The 13,848-nt window shown below is 35.1% G+C and overlaps 1 protein-coding gene across 1 annotated transcript; it reads left to right on the top strand.

The window, feature by feature from the left end:
* The first annotated feature begins 1,085 nt into the window (after positions 1–1,085).
* On the top strand, positions 1,086–1,448 carry LOC145127775 (uncharacterized). The gene has a single exon (XM_079062908.1). It carries the CDS (start codon positions 1,086–1,088, stop codon positions 1,446–1,448), a length of 363 nt encoding a protein of 120 aa, XP_078919034.1.
* The last annotated feature ends 12,400 nt before the right edge of the window (positions 1,449–13,848 follow it).

The raw sequence follows: 13,848 nt of genomic DNA on the forward strand, positions 1-13,848 counted from the left end.
TGGGACTACAGTTGGTCAAGGATCTTAAAATTAAGTATCTTCAGGTATTTTTTGATTCCTTATTATTAACTAACCATTTTAATGGATCCTATGCAGTAAAAGGCGAAAGACTAGCCCTATACATCCAGATCCTCAAAAAATTAGTTTATGAATTCGAATATTTTATCCTAAGTCAAAATCCCAGGGAAGACAACGCTGAAGCAGACGCATTATCCAACCTAGGATCTTCACTGAGGATCCCGCCATAAATCATGATCCTTATAACCCATATATTGATCCCAACAATAGAATATCCATCCAACAAACCAGATAATCCCAATGACCATGATCAAGCAACCAACATAGCAGTAATCGAAGATCTTGATCCTCAACCACTTCCTCAAGATTCTAACCGTCAGGATCCCGATACCCAAGATTCTCCGCAAAGTTCGAAATCCTGGATCCAGCCCATCATGGAATATCTTCAGAATGGTACGACCCCAAGAAAAGAGAAAAGCGATAGTGCATTCTAGATGAGGATATCACACTTCGTGGTAATCCTAGGGAAGCTATACATGAAATCTATGGTTGGTCCATACTTGATATGCTTGGAAAATCATGAAGCTACCAAAGTATTAAAGGACATACACGAAAGAGATTATGGTAATCATGCTTGTGTCAGATCCTTATGCTCTAAAGTATTAAGGACATGGTACTACTAGCCAATAACGAAAAAAGACGCCTTCTTATACGCATAAAAATACGATGCTTGTCAAAGGCATAACAACATCATTCATAAACCTGCAAAACCATTACATCCTATCATTTCCCCTTGGCCATTTATGAAATGGGGAATGGATAAAGTTGGCAAGTTACCGAAAGCTCCTGGTGGAAAGGTCTTCATGCTAGTAATGACATACTATTTCTCAAAATGGATAGATGTTGAAGCCTTTGCTCACATACGAGACAAGGAAGTGGTCTCGTTTATCAAACAAAATATCATGACCAGGTTCAGGATCCCTGCAAAGATCATATGCAACAATAGATCCTAATTCATAAGCAAAAGGACTCGAGACTTTTTCATGAGTTGGGGAATTCAAATGATAATGTCCACTCCCTTTCATCCTAAAGCTAATGGTCAAGATGAATCCAACAACATGATCAAAGTCAATAATTTGAAGAAGAGATTAGACGAAAAGAAAGGAGGATGGACAGAAGAACTCTCTTTCGTCCTATGGGAAGATAGGAACACTTCGAAAATAGCCATTGGCCAAACTCCATACTCCTTGGTGTTTTGGACAGAAGTTGTGAACCCTACTGAAGTAGGGATCCTAATGGCAAGATACCAATTGCAGGATCAAGAGAACAACGATAAGATCATAGCCCAGGATCTTGACACTGTCGATGAACTCATGGATCTTGCTAGGATCTGCATTGCCGCTCATCAACAAAGGATCACTAAAGCATAAAATAGGAACATTATAGTAAGAAGATTCCAAATAGGTGACTTGGTCCTTAGGAAGACATTCCAATGTACCAAAGGTCCTAATGCAGGTAAATTGGCACCTAAATGGGAAGGGCCATATCTAATCGATTCGGAAGCAAGAAAGGGGGTATATTGGCTAGCTACCCTTGAAGGAAACATCTTGCCAAGATCCTGGAATGCTATACATCTAAAAGCATACTTCATCTAAGTTGTATTAATCATTTTTCAACAAATTCAAGGTACACACTCTCCACCCGTTACATTTATCTAATTCTTTCATTTACTTTTTTCAAAAACCACTACTGACTTAAGCATTAGAGGGGCGTTAGCCAAGCTAACGCCCACCCCAAAGCTAATGTTTTCAACGTGTAGGAGTCTAAGGATCGTAAGAACCACGAAGAGAGACTGATCATCTCTCCTACAATTAAGGGTACTTAATCCCCTCTAAGGTTTAAAGAGTTAATAACCTCTTTCACACGAGTTAAGGTTTCTACACCTCGTTTGGATGCACGATATCTAACTATGGGATGTGGATACGAGAATTATTTCATGCTTTAGCGACTTGGCAACCCTCTTATTTCCGATCATATATTAAGATCCTAAAGTTTAAATCTAAGGTTTATAACATTATCATGTTATCTTAAGTTGGGATTTTCCCCAGTAATTTGCTAAGGTTTATAACACTGACGTGTTATCTTAAGTTGGGATTTTCCCCAGTAATTTGCTAAGGTTTATAACAGTGACGTGTTATCTTAACTTGGGATTTTCCCCAGTAATTTGCTAAGGTTTATAACACTGGCATGTTATCTTAAGTGGGGATTTTCCCCAGTAGTTTGCTAAGATTTATAACATTAACATGTTACTTTAAGTTGGGATCTTCCCCAGAAGATGTCTATGGCTTAGAGCGTTATCATGTTGTGTCACACCCCCGAACCAGACGGCGGAAACGTCCGGGGGCTTGTGCTTGACTTCATCTTGAAATATCATTACAGTGAATATAAATGAAACATAACATCATCATCACCATGCATAATATAATACAACTGCCATTGTTTACATCAAGTACAATCTTTTTAAATTACATAACCAAAACATTCAATGTATGATGTTTAACAGTACACAAAACAAAATCCCATATTCTTGTTGATTCTTCCGCTTAACGAGTCCCTGAGAATACAAGTTATTTTGAAAACGTCAACATATATAATGTTGGTGAGTTCATAAGCATGTTTGATTGAAAAGTTTTGTATGGTTCGTAAAACACCAGAAAATCCAATATTTTCTATAAAGTAGTTTGAAAGTAATGCGTCAAAATCAAGTATTAATGCATGTGTGTGTACTGCTTTTGGAATGTATAAATAAACAACAATGTAATCCAGATAAAAAAAATCATGTATGTTCTGTTGTAAGTAGAAGGTAATGTATAAATGTATTTATCCCAGAAAATCCGATATTTTCTACTTATAAAAGTATCGTAATCATAAAATCCCAAGACCGAGTATCGATGTATGTTTTTAGTATAGTCAAGATTTGTATAAATATACCGAAATCTTTGATGAAGTTAGTCTCTAAGTGAGCCGTTACAACCATGCTTGATAATGACTAATTCGTCTGTCTTGGCGTTTTCAGGCACCGATTTTGATGTAGGTAGGGTTTGTCGCCCTAGACTGGCCTAGTCTAGTTGTAGCGAACAGCTAAGGCGTGGGGGTCACCCCGTATAGATCTATACACAAACTCCTGCTCTCCCTCCAGGAAACTCTGGTTATCACTACAGGCTACGATCATACACTCAAAGGTGTCAACCGACAAGTCTCACTAGATTCTCAACTTGTTCACGAGTAATGTATTTCACCAAGTATAATGTTTACGTGTATGTTTTATGTTTTCAAACCCAAAAGTATGTATATGAATATATGAAGTTAAATAGATATGTAGAGGTATAGCTAAGATCCACTAAGCATGTGATTTTCAGTCCAAGCCCAATTAGCATGTAAATGCACCACTAAGGCCCAATAAACATGTAAAAGGGTAATTTAGGCCAAATAGGCATGTAAATGGACCACTAAGGCCCAATAGACAAGTGATCCATAGTTTAGGCCCAAATTAACATGTAAATGGGCCGCAATGCCCAATAAACATGTCATGGAAAATATTAGGCCCAATGTACACTTAAATGGGCCCTTAAGGCCCATTGGCCATGTAACGAGAGTATTAGGCCCAATAAAAATTGTTATCGATGTATTTCGTCCATTCGTTATTATTTCGTTGTTTGTTTTAGCTCGAGGTTTACCAAGACAACAAAAATATCTAATTTTTGTAATAGTGACACTTTTGATCCCTTAAGACTAAAAGTCTTCAATTTTTGGGCTTAATTCAAATATAATTACCATTTGTGGCCCATTTTGGTTAAGATTTTACTTTCGGTCCAGAATTCATAAATATTCACAATTTCGGCCCAACTAAATGTAATTTAACATTTTTGACCCAAATACATCTAAATGAATATTTTTGGCCCAAATATATAAATTTTGCTGTTTTCAACCCATTTCTACAAATATTACATTTTCAGCCCATTTTTCATAAAAATGACAATTTCGACCCAATTTTATAAAAATAACATTTTTGGCCCTATTTCTATTAAAGTGTCATTTTCAGCCCCTAATTCCACAAATTTACATTTTTAGCTCAAATTTGTATCAAATGACAATTTTATCCATAAAAATCAAGATTTTTACATTTTAGGCCCAAGGAAACCGTGATGGCCCATATTATGGCCCATTATGCGAAAATTTTACTTTTAGCCTCCTTTAAAGTCATAAATATCATAAAGACCCATTTTTTTAAAAAGAAAATAACTCTTGTGACCCTTATAAAAATCGAAAATAAGCTAAAAACCTCAACTTTTTGTTTATGTGCCAAAAATGGTCCCTTTTTCAAGATTTGTTAAGTTCCTTAAGGATATTTACATGTATATCACATTCATCTTTATAGTAAGTTATATGAAGTGTTTTAGTTTACAAAACCACTACTTTTGGTTAGAGATTTTCGAGATCTATAGTGTTTCATCACATAATCACAACTTAAATCAAGAAAACACACATAAGCATGCACAAATACATAGATCTAACACATGGTGACTTGTATTCTCCCCTAAAAACAAGATAAACCGAAAACAAGGGGGGTATGAACTCACCTTTGCTTTGATGTTTCGGTTTTTGATGAGGAAGTGAAGAGATATCGGCCCTAGCAAGTTCTTTGAGATGGTTTTCGAGCTTAGATGGTTCTAGGGAATTAGATCATGAAATAAAGCTATGTAAGAAGGAGTTCTTATCATTAAGATGGAAAGTAGATGTTTATTCTCGATAACAACTTACCAAAGGTTGAAAAACTTGATGAAGATTCTTGAAATCTTGCTCCAACTCATGAAAATTTAGGGTGGAAGGGAGAGTTTTTGAGTGAGTTATTGAGAATGTTTGAAAGAAAATGAGGATGGTGGGATGAATGGTGGTTCTCGGCCACAATTAAAAAGATGGAAGGGGAAGGATAAAAGGTTAATACATAATGGTTAAGGGTGTTTGTCCTTAGATACATGTTATGTAATTCACTTGGTTACCCATAAAATAACAATGAGGTGTCACTTGTTATATTCATGGGATTTTTCTCTCTCTTTTTTTTTGTTTTTGTTGGGCCGAGAGGGAGAAAGAAGAGAAGGAAGGAGGAATGGTTTGGGCCTTAAGTGCTTGATTGCAATATTATGAGGCCCATTATATAAATTTTTTGGCCATTAAGCCCTTAGGACTGCCCACGGCCCAATAAAAGTCCATTAGGTGGTTTAAGGCCCATTAGGGTAATTGAAATCATTTATGGCCCAACAAGGCCCATTAGAGATAAACTAATCCATTTTAGGCCCATATGGCCCAAAATGTTAAATTTTATGAATGTGGGTCCATTTAGAGCCCATTTAAGGGTCCTAAGCCCAAGATAGTTAAATTGAATGCTTATTGGTCCATTAGGCCCAATAAGAAAATCCTAGTCCATAATGAACTTGAACCGGGATTATTAGGGTTTCCATCCCTTATTTGAGGTGTTTTGTATAGAGTGTTGATCTTCACTTGGTGATCCTGAACTGAATTTGTTATTATAGAATGATCATAGTGATGATATCGAGTTAGAGTTACAAGTTTCACAATAGATGATGTTTACAAGAGTACAGAATTTCCTAGCTAAAATGCTAGTTGTGACATGTTGCAAAATGGATCCTTTCCAGTTATATCTTATGTTGGGATTAGCCCCAATTGTTTCCTAAGTTGGGATCCTCCCCAATTTACTAAATAAAAGTCAAACAAGGATCTTCTATGATTAACTCCTAAAGCAAGAATCATTCCATATGCAAACTTCAGGATCATGCGAAACTAAGGGAATCATAACTTCAAACTTCTCCCAAGTCAAGAAATTATAAATCCTAAAGATTGCCATGTTCTATCTATCTTTTAAAATTATTTTTCCTATGTAATGATTGAAGGTTTATTATCCTAAAATATCTTAACTATTTTATGATCCCAAAATGGTTACTAACTATTTCAGGTTATTCGGATCTTGAGAGTTCTTGTAAAAACTGAACTCTTTAGGATCCTGATCACACAAGGATCCTTAGAAGAACTACGATCATGTAAAATATCTCAACCACATAAGCAAGAATATAAAGCAACCATCATAAATTAAAGGGGTTGCACATTAACCTCACCATAAAATAAATATTGTTTTACAATAATTATTTAAAATATTTCTTACAAACTGGGCCTAAACCGTAGACTGGTTATCATCGCCCGAAGTTTTTTCCTCTTCACCTGCCTTCTGTTGCTGTCCTTCAGGATCCTGAATGGTGTTAACAGGCTTACCAGTGAATTTAGATAGGGCTTCATGCAAGCAAACCAAATTCCAGGATCCTACGTTGGCCACTTCTTCAGCAACACTTCTCTTCACCTCGGCAATCACTTCATCAATCTCTGCAGTGTGCTCTTCCTCGTTCTCAGCCTTCTCTTTGCTCAAGAGCTCCACCCTCTTCAAAAGATCCTCATTAGTTGCTTTCCATGCCTTCTCTTGCTCCTTAAGAGATTGTTCAGCCCTCTCATCCCGAATTCTCAAGTCAGTACAGATGTGGTCAGAGACCTAAAACAAAAAGGAAATTAGGAACAGTGAAAAGAAAATCTGAAGAGAAAATCACAAAACACGCACAACTTGAGAAAAAGAAATGAACTTCCTAAGCGCCTCTTTGGGTCCAAGGTTTTCGAGGCACAAATCCATAGCTTCAACAGTTTTTCTCTTCCGGGATCCCAGAGTCTTCATAGTCAGGTTGATATGGGACTTCTTTGAGGCGAGGGAGGAGGCAACCTTTTCTTTCTTCACAAGTAGCTAGCCACTTGACATTGCTGTTTCATGGTCAGAAAGGGAGAAATGAGCATTGGCGTGTGTAGATATGGATCCTGAAAATAACAAAGAAATCTCTATGTAACATCCGGATTTTTCAGGGATATTATTGTGTATGTTAATCTTGAGATTAAAGGAGAGACTCGACGAGTTGAGGGTCCTCGCCGAGTCGAGTCGAGTTGCTCGCGTGGATTTAATGAATGGACTTGACGAGTCAGAGGAGGGACTCGCCGAGTAGGTGTTGGGTAGAGAAACCCTAATTTCTCGGGTTTGGGACCTATTTAAAGGCACTTATAGCCTTATTTGCGGCTACCTTCCCCTGAGAGCAAACCCTAATTTATATTGGAGCTAGAGAGTGAGTGAGAAGCTCATATTGTGGTTCTTGTGCATCATTTGAGGAAGAGGAGGAGGTTATCAAGCAAGGAGCTAGAGGTGAGGCTGTTGGATCCAGTGGTTTCCTGTTCAGATCTCCTGAGGAAGGTAAGAAGTCTTTACCTTTCTTCTTATTTTGGATAGATCTCATATCTATGGAGATTTAGGGCTTTTTGCCATCTTTTGTTTGGGTTTTTGAGTAGCATGAGTTGCCAAGAAGTCTAGACTTCAGATCTGGACTTTGTGAGGTCCAGAGAGTCCAAAGATTATAGCTTTATTTAGCCATATAAGAGTTATTGTGGTTAATCATCCTTGTTAGAGTTATATTGGCATTATGAGCCCTATATGCCATGTTTAAACGTAAAGCTTGCAGCTTTACGTGACAATCGACCCTTAGGATGGTAGATCTAGTGTTTGGGGTGATGGATTTGCCTTAAATCGTTTGAATGAGGAATCTGATCGAAGGGACTCGCCGAGTCCATGGCCTGACTCGACGAGTCGGTTAGGGTTTGTCCCGATGAGTTTGATCATGTGATAACTCAGCGAGTTGGAGGTCAACTCGACGAGCTGAGATTGACTTTCTGGAGACTTCTGAGGAAAAGAGGGGACTCGACGAGTTGCATGAGTGCACTCGACGAGTCAGGTCAAACATGGACTATTGACTTGAGTTTGACTTTTGTTGACTTTGGGGTTCTGGTCAACATGAGTGATGGAGACCAGGGAGGGGTAAAATGGTCTTTTATCCACTTCAAGAGTTAGACAGAGAAAGAGGGTGGCCTTTGGAATAGGAGAGTATTAATAGAGCATTAATTAGAGATATTTATCCTATGTGATAGGCGGAGGCTAGTTCGAGATTTCCGAGTACGAGACTGTCATTTGCTGGCTTGCCAGGTGAGTCTTCTCACTATACATTACCTAGAGTGATATCTATGTGCAGACCGGAAGGTCTTATGTGTTATGTGTTTACTTGAGATTATGTGCATTTGTGATTTATGTATGCTATGTGCTAACCATACCGGACCGGAGGGTCCAACGAGCTAGACCGGACCAGAGGGTCCAACGAGCTACGGGACTGGAGGGTCCCGCTTAGACACATTGACCAGAGGGTCTTACCGAGTTATAGCCTCGAGTGGCTTATGTGCTGAATGTGGTATTTTGGGGAACTCACTAAGCTTCGTGCTTACCGTGTTATGTGTTATGTGTTTCAGGTTTTCTCAGGATCGCGGGACGGCACCGGCTTGATTGTACACACCAGAGAAAGAGTTATGTTTGAGGATCCTGGATTATTAATGGAGTTGTGTTTTGTAAATTGAATAAACGAGATTTTTATACAATATGTTATGAAAAGTATGCGATTTTTAAATGAAAAATTTGTTTGAAAATTTACGACGTTACACTTTAGGTCCTCCATGATAAAAAAGATAGAAGTAATAAAGGATCCTTACCTAAAGTAATGGGGACGATGGCAATTAAACTTTCTTGGAGGCTAGGATGATCAAGCTTGAATGCCCTATCAATCTCGGGTAGGGCAAGGAAATTCTCAATCATGTCTTCAGAATCTTCAGCGGAAGGAATTAGCTCATCAAACTTGAAAACTGCAAAAAAATCAAACAAAATACGAAGTGTGAATATCGGGATCCTTAATATAAAAATATGAAACCCTACCCTTTTTTACCCAAGACCGTGGTAAAATATTTCTACTAGGAATCGAGTCACGTTTCGCGAAAAATTATTTCCCTATCTAAGCACCATCGTTATGCTTGGACTTCAAAATGAGGGGTCATTTATTAGTCTTAAATTTCAACAGGAAACAAGAGTTCCTGAAAGACGAAAGATCGTAGACATATGCTAACTCGTTTAGACCCATGTAACGGTTTAAACGATCAATCCAGTAAAGGATCCTCCAAATCGATGGCACGGCCTAGATATACGAGATTTTGGTAATCTTGAAGAATTCATAAATAATTCCGGAAAAGGGATAAGAAAGACCCTGGGTGAAAGGGTACTCAGGAAAACAAACCCAAATGGAAGAAACAAAATCTGGCTAGATCTTTGCATCAAAAGGCTTAAATAACAGTACCGACGAGAAAAGTTCCAAACGAATTCAGGGCTTCGATACTGTCATCATCAAAGGTACAAGTTTCCTCGTAGGACAAGATTTTCTGGTCCACAAAATTATCATTGGGTATAACAATTATGCTTGCGCAAGAGCGAGTTACTTTTTTTTACGATGATTAAAGATGAAGAAGGACGAGGAGAAAAGAGACAAGAAAGGTACCTTCGATGATATTTGGTGAACGTCGGAAAAAGAGCTAAAAGAGTAGGATAAAATCGGAAAGCTGGATATCCTATTTATACAAGAATCACGGAAAGGTAGAAGGGTGATTTGACCTATTTCGATGGCTAGAAATCTACCCGTTGAAATTTAAATTACCCTATCCGTTAAAACTTTTATTTCTCTTTTACATTAATTTATACCTTTAAATATTTAAGTATTTCGCAAGTATAATTTGGGAGCAATTGTTAGGGGTAGGATCTCAAAATCACATTCAGGATCCTTAATATTTTTGAAGCCTCGGGATCCTTAAGCATATCTCAGGATCCTAATTATTAACATTAATATTTCCTAACACTTTTAACGACTATATTCTACTTTTTTTTTCTCACATGTGCATAATTAATCAACATAAGGTCTATTCTCCATGAAGAATTAGTTCAACCAGGCTAAAGACCCGAGAGTACCGAGTCAAACAATGTGCATATATTCATTCTAGAGGATCCTGAGAATATCGGACTTCTTGTTGTTTAATCTAGACTATAAAAACACTTGTAAAACTTACACAATAGATACAATCTTCATATACCTTAGATACCTCGAGCTACTGAAACACTTGTACTCGTATCTTCATCATTTTTCTGTAATTTTTATCTAAATCAATAAGATCAAACAAGGCAGGTGATTATAATCACCTCCCATGGTTTTATACCGGAGATTCTATCAATGATTAAGTGCTTTCTTTGTAAACCACTTGTACAACATTGTTCTAATTTCATTAATCACTTCAACCACAACACCACAACCTCTCATACAATTTGGTTGAATATTATTTGATCAATTTTTGACCAAAACATATATATATATATATATATATATATATATATATATATATATATATATATATATATATATATATATATATATATATAGAGAGAGAGAGAGAGAGATAGGTTCAGGTGTTTAAAGTAAGTATTGTGTTATTGTATACATAAATGTGGGCCAATAAAAATTAAATAAAAAATTAAATAATTAAATAAATAAATAAGGGTAATTTAGTCATTTGTTTAATAACTTCCAAAAATAATCTCTATAATCATGGTATCTCTCCAGTTTAAATCTTCTTCCCTTATTTATCTAAAAACCGATTCTTAAAACCCTAAATTGAACAAATCGACACCCCACCCTTGTCCCTCCAGCTGCCATTACCCATTTATTCCAGTCTGCATCAAGTTCCGATTCCGACTCGGAGTCGGACGACGAAGCTCAAGCTGCTCTCGAATTACAAACCCTAGAAACGGAGCTCTCGACAAGGAGCAGCGAAGCAGCGGCGCAGGTAAGGTTTTCGGAGGTGTTTGCTTGACCGGAGAATGTGTGGGATGCGATGGGGGGCTGCTACGGAGAGAAAAAAATTGGAAAAAAATTGAGCATAATACTATATCGGAGAGCTCGTAAGAACACCTTAAAAATTTTTTTAAAAAAATCTAAAAATAATACAAATCATAAAATCGAGCATAATACTATATCGGAGAGAAAAAAATTGGAAAAAAAGATTTGGATGATCAAAATTGAAACATGGATTATTTTTATGATTCATGATTCAAGTTTTATGATTAATGATTCAATTTTAATGATGTAAAACTTTTTTTCAAATTTTTTTTTTCTCCTGGATATAGTACTATGCTCGATTTTATGATTTGTATTTTTTTTCAATTTTTTTAAGGTATCTTTACGAGTCCCCACTTTAAAGAGAGTCGTCATCGGAACCGGAATATATATATATATATATATATATATATATATATATATATATATAAAATAATAATAATAATAATAATAGATTTACCAATATCTCACGGTGATCCTTAATCATATATATATATATATATATATATATATATATATATATATATATATATATATATATATATATATATATATATATATATATAAAATAATAATAATAATAATAATAGATTTACCAATATCTCACGGTGATCCTTAATCGTTAAATAGATATGACGGACAGTATTACATTTTGAGAACAAAAATATTATATTTTTATTTTGTAAATAAAAAATGGTAGATATTTTTTGGACAAATGAAGTAATAAATTTCATTTAAGTCTTGGTCATGTCAGCATTTATTAAACTTAATTTTATAATATTTGGAAACACTGAAATTATTTATTTCACTATATATTGATGACATTCAAGTGTGGATGGAACTTAATTTAGTAGGCATTAACATCAAAACTTGGTATGCATAATCAATTTAATGAAAATATTAATGATGGAGAATATTTAAATTTAAAATTTTATACGTAATTAAATTTTATTTTTAGCTTATTTATGAGCCAATAAAATGATACATTGATCATCGATTTCTTATGATTTTTACTTGTATACCAAACATATATTTAGCATTCAAATTATATGGCACCATTTGTGGCAGTCAAACACAACTAAACTTTATAGTGACTTGAGTTGTCACAAAGATTTTGTTCTTCTCTTTGAATCACAAATAAATAATATATTAACCATAATTACATGAATTACTCTATAATGTGAAATTCATTATATAAAATTATTTATCACGTCGTAAATAGTTTAATGAATTTTTTGGAAACTTAAATAAACGTATCGATTTGACTTATTGTATTTATTATCAAATTAAATAGATATGAAAAATAGACATTATACATGTCATGTTAAATTATGTAATTAGTCAAGTTATATGTTTTGTAGAGCAAATACAGTCAAGTTAATTTAATTCAACAATAATTTTTAATTTATTATTTTTTATAAGTAATTAAGATACTAAACAATAGCCAAAACCTTAAAACATACTGTAAAACAAAACTAATAAATCAATTAATATTTATAAAACTAATTATTAATAAAGAATTAATAGCATAAACAGCTGTCGACGAGGTTGCTTCATCAACTTCTCTTCTTTTCTACCAATTTAATGCGCCACCACGTCAAGGCTCTGATGAGCCTCCGACTCTACCTCCGCCTTCGCCGCTCCACCCTTCCCTTCCCTTTCCATCGAACTATTATTTATTTAATGCACTTTGAAACCAAGAAATGTAACATCGTGTATACTATATTTTCATAAAAAAAACATTTCGTTGTTTTTTTAGTATTTATTTGAATTTAGTATATCATTTATCAACCGACGCATTATAAGCTAGCTTCTAACGATGGAGTAGTTGACCGGAGTCAAAACTCAATTCCATTTTAATCTCATGTTTACATGCGAATGAGTAAGTCTCATGTTTACATAGCATGTGTTAGTCTTGGTTCTGCATGTTTGGATGTCTCGGTTTTTGGTTCCAAGTTCCAACAGATACGGGTGTTAACTGAAACTGGATCGGAAGTCTAAAACTCATTTACTGTAATTCTTAAACTCAATTTTGCAATCCACTAACTCCCCTATTCAGAAAAAACCAGTGCGCCTCCCTATGTTACTGGTCTGTTCGACCAAGAGCGGAGAGCCTCTCCCAAACAAACCAAATCCAGAATTTTTTTTAATCATCTCCATAGTCAACAAAGAATTTACAAAGTATTAAGTTTCTTCACCCCATTGGTTGTCATGATGGAAAATTAGACATAACGTTGGGTAATTATTTTTAATTTTCGCAACATTTCTTGTTTTATTTGTTATTCCATAAATTAGAATTATTAGATACTAACTATCTTTTATAGTTTTTATATAGAGATAGAAAAGGCGATAAAAAGAAAAGGAAATAGGCAACATTTCTTGTTTTAATTGGTTTTTTGGGTTTTGAAACAAAAATATTTTATTGTTTATTTTGGTTTATTTGTTTGACGTACCCAGTGCTATAGAACTTGTAATGTAAAGGCTTGGAAATATATTTGTTAGAAGGTACTTTGGGTTTAGAACAAAACAAATTGTTATTGTTTCTTTTATGCTTCTCTATTATATACCTTTTATCAAGTTATATACATTTTATCAAGTGATGCACTCTAAAAGGTCCATGTGCCAATCCTAAAAGGTTCATATGTTTCTTTTGCCAATTGAAAAAGCATTGGTTGCGAAGTTGTCCTAACTACCTGAAAAATCTTAGAGATGATAAAGTCAAATCGTGTGACTCTATTTCAGGTACATCCATTATCTAACTCCATTATTTTAATAAGTTTCTATTCGTAGATTCTTAATACATGATGTGATTATCATATTTTGATGTTTTGCAGGATCTAAGAGAAAGAATGAAGCTTAAGAAGAGTTAGTTGAATCTGATCGTGAGAGATGAATTTCGGTCACATGGTTCGATGATCAGATT

This window comes from Lactuca virosa, chromosome 7 (assembly GCF_052849685.1).
Source record: "Lactuca virosa cultivar CGN04683 chromosome 7, Lactuca_virosa_CGN04683_v6, whole genome shotgun sequence".
Taxonomy (NCBI): domain Eukaryota; kingdom Viridiplantae; phylum Streptophyta; class Magnoliopsida; order Asterales; family Asteraceae; genus Lactuca; species Lactuca virosa.